Source organism: Hippoglossus hippoglossus, chromosome 4 (genome assembly GCF_009819705.1).
Source record: "Hippoglossus hippoglossus isolate fHipHip1 chromosome 4, fHipHip1.pri, whole genome shotgun sequence".
Taxonomy (NCBI): domain Eukaryota; kingdom Metazoa; phylum Chordata; class Actinopteri; order Pleuronectiformes; family Pleuronectidae; genus Hippoglossus; species Hippoglossus hippoglossus.
Window position 1 is genome coordinate 13566828 of NC_047154.1, and position 3780 is coordinate 13570607.

General features: G+C 47.6%; 1 protein-coding gene across 1 annotated transcript; it reads right to left on the reverse strand.

The window, feature by feature from the left end:
- Positions 1–202: 202 nt before the first annotated feature.
- On the reverse strand, positions 203–2267 carry dmrta2 (DMRT-like family A2). Its single transcript, XM_034582887.1, has 2 exons — positions 1382–2267; positions 203–1119 (listed from the first exon to the last, which is right to left on the reverse strand). The coding sequence occupies exons 1-2, from the start codon at positions 1845–1847 to the stop codon at positions 236–238; spliced, it is 1350 nt and encodes a 449-aa protein (XP_034438778.1). The 5' UTR covers positions 1848–2267; the 3' UTR covers positions 203–235.
- Between the last annotated feature and the right edge of the window lie 1513 nt (positions 2268–3780).

Consider the following 3780-nt stretch of genomic DNA (forward strand, 5'->3'; position numbering starts at 1 on the left):
TATAAATGGGGACTGTCATCCAAACTTTTAAAGTGTAACATATAAAATTATTTTTGAAGATTACACATGAGTGAATTTAGTTTCTCCCCCTCTGACTACAGGTCAGATAATCCCATCATGTACAGTTTGCCTGCAGCCAAACACACATCACAAGATTTTTTTTTTTTCGCCAGAACATTCAACACTTGTGGCTACAAATACAACGGATCGTGTCTGTGTGGTCAGTCCGCCCGCCTCACTGTTTGTCCGGCGTGTTGTTGACCAAGGGCCCGTACAGGCCGCTGGCGTAGCCCTGCTCCTTGTGCAACATTGTCCTGTCCCTGATCAGGTCGCTGAAGGCGTAGTCCATCGGGGGTCTGAAGCCCAGGGTGGGCATCAGGCCGGTGGTGGAGTAGGGCGTCATGAAAGCCAGTCCCCGGCTGTGCGCAGAGTAGGCCAGCCGCAGCGGGTTCAGTCCCAGGTGGGTACCCAGAGGATAGGTGCTGGGGTCGGCGCCGAAGTGCGGGGCGTTGGGCTGGAGAGGGGAAAACGCGGAGCGGTTACTCAGCGTCATGGTGCCGGGTAACAAGGGCCTCGTCTGGGCGGCTGTGGATGCGGAGGACGGCGGCGGCTGCGCGCTTTGGAGCATCCTCTCGGCCGTCCAAGTCTCCTCGGGCCCGGCCTTGTTGGATCCCTGGGCGCCGCTGTTGTTGAGGATCTGCTCGATGGCCTGCACCACGTCTTTGCCGCAGCCCTGCAGCACGAGCTCCAGGACGCTGCGCTTGTGGCTGGGGAACACCCGGGTCAGGATGTCGATGGCGTTCATGTGCCGGGAGGCCGCGGAGGAAGGGGAGGGCTCCTGCTCGTCCTTGTCGGTCTCGGAGCCGGAATCGGAGCCCAGAGAACTCACGGACCCTGGAGTCTCCCCTCCGTCCTTCAGAGGCTTGGACACGGGTGAGCCGATGAAAGACTCGCTGTCTCCGTTCTCCGAACCTGAGCCTCCACGCCGGCCGTCTGGAGACGAGATGCCCGGGGCTGAGTCGCTCTCGGTGGATGCTGGTTTGCCCACGGACTGCTGCGGGGTGGCGGAGCCGGAGTGATGGCTCTTTGCAAACAGCTCATACTTCTGGATGCTGGAGTCTGATGACACAAATCACAGCTGATTAGAAGAATGTTACCACAACATTACACTGTTATCAATGGCCCACACCTAGATGAGCGCGTTCAGTCACACTGTAATGTACCTCTGACAGGTGCATGTAAACGGAGCATAATATTTACACCTTTATTATGGAAATAACTAAGTTAAACTTCATTATTTTCGCCGCTCTCTTGCGCACGTGTTACTGAACATATACAGACAACTGGACTCATCCTGTGTATCTACACCTGCTGCCCTCACCTGAGTCTCTCTCGCTGCTGACAGAACCGTATATCTCGTAGTTGGCCCGCGGTGGGATGATGCCGTTGGCGGCGGCCAGGGCGAGTCCCTCCGCGGTGCCGTAGAGCAGCTGCAGCTCCCGGGCCTCGTTCTCCTCCTGCGCCTGCTGCCGCCGCAGCGCCACCTGCGCGGCCATGACCCGCTGCCTCTCGGCGATCAGCGTGCACTTGGCGCACATGCAGTCCTTCCAGCGGCAGTAGCGCTTGTGGCCCTTCAGCGCGGACACGACGCCGTGGTTCCTGCAGCGGGCGCACTTCGGGGTGCGCGGGTACTTGTCCGTGGTGCGCAGGATCAGCTGAGGGCCGCGCAGCAGGCTGCTGGCCATGGACACCGGGATGGAGGCTGCCGCGGCCGCTGCAGCCGCCGCCATTCCCGGGTGGATTTGCGAGGCAGAGGAGACTGAGGGGTGCTCCGGTCTCAGATCCATGCCCGTGTTCCTCACTGGTTGTAAACGAACTATGAACAAGAAAACTAGGTGGCTCTGAACTTTGTGCGTAAATGAAACGGATGTTGAGACGATCACATCTGCTCTGTGCTTCTCAACATCTGCGGGCAACAGGTGAAGTCAACGATCCCCGTCTGTACAGAGATTACCGCGCAAGACGAATATATAAATATAAATCTATGAGCGAAAGTCTGGCGGACACTGTCTGGAGAGTCTGTGGAAGAAGCAGACTTTAAATCCGTGAAGCGCAGGAGCGGAGAGCAGCGACCGTTCCTCCCCGTGCGCAGCTCAGAGTGTCCGGGAGGAGCCGAGCTGGTTACTCGCTGCAGCCTGAGACACTAACTTCCTCCAGAGATCGTCAGTGGATACAGATCCCTCTCCCCCCCCTCTCTATTGTTGCTCCTACGTTTTCATTAGACAAATTTGACAACAATGTGGCGTCTGTCATTGGCCAAAGGGGGAAGGAGCACTCTGATTGGCTTGCCTCTTCTTTTTTTCCCCCAACTGTGTCCACCTGAGTTCTTTTTCCAAATATCAAGTGTTAAGAATCTGAAGGGAGTTTCCCGGAAAGCTCTAATCGATGCAGTGTATTTCCAGAATAGACAAAGTTTAAATAGATTTTAAACAATAGCATATATTAATTCAATTTATGGAGGTAGATCTGATTCATCGTAGACTTGCATGTTGCCGTACAGGACATTAAAAGGCCATACAATGAACAAAAACCTGCATCATTTCTAAGTATTATTCTTCAGAAATAGTCTGTATCATTGTCAGGACATGACATCGTGTTAATTACAGACTCATGTTTCCCCCCAAAATAAAGATGGTGCGTGACTGTAGTGACGTCAGCCGGTAGGGTAAGTAGCCTCATTTATTTGATTGATTCAAGAAGAAGTTCAATTTACTCTGTGGGATAAACGGTCTATATTTGCAGCAGGTTATTTTCGGCACAAAGAAAGCGATGATGTTAAATGGTTCACTTGCAGCGATACAGGAAAACAAGTGGTGATTAAATGTTTAGATTTATTAACATTTTATTATGTCTTCTGGGAATTTATTGGACATTTTAATCTATGTTATTTGATGTCATATTGATGTTCCATGCAGCCTGTTACAAAGAACAATATAATTTACCAAACATCGTTACACTTGGAAAACGAAATGAAAGAATGAAATCCTGTTGGTCGTTGTTTGGAGTCTTGGATTAAATGCGCAAAACTATAAGCACCATTTTTCATTTGTCTTTATTTGTTTTTTTCAACTGTGTTTATTTCTCGTCACATCAAGCTTGAATATCAAATAATTTCAAATTATGATTATTTACTTTTTATTTCGATCGTTTCTGTGCTGAAAAAATAACTATTATTTTAATTATTTTCCTCTCATCAGTCCAACACTCCGCGTCGCTTTACGAGAAAATACGTTGATGCGCTTTTGTGCGTAATTATAAACCGCACGTTTATTTATTCAGTTTCAAAATAATTTCAGAAATAATAATCGTTATTGTGAAGTGTGTATTATTTATTTTTAGAAGAACGTTTAGAAATTATTATTCTTATTTCAACGTGTATTCTTTATACAGCTTAAAGCAAAGGCTACATAACCAATAGATAGATATATGGAATAAATAGAACATTTGAATTAAGCAATTCAATTACTAATAATAATAAAATGACTACAAATCTTTTTTTAAATAGGCACAGTTTAATTAATTAAACACACTATAATTAATCACCTTTAATATAATATTAATATTAATATAGATCTAATAATCATATTTATATGTAGCCTACTGAAGACAATTATAGGACGTGTTTTGGCTCCAGCTTCTTATCTTCATTCTAAATTTGACCTTTATTTATTTCTACCTTCATCAGACATAGAGGGAACCACAGGATTTAATGGTCTGTAT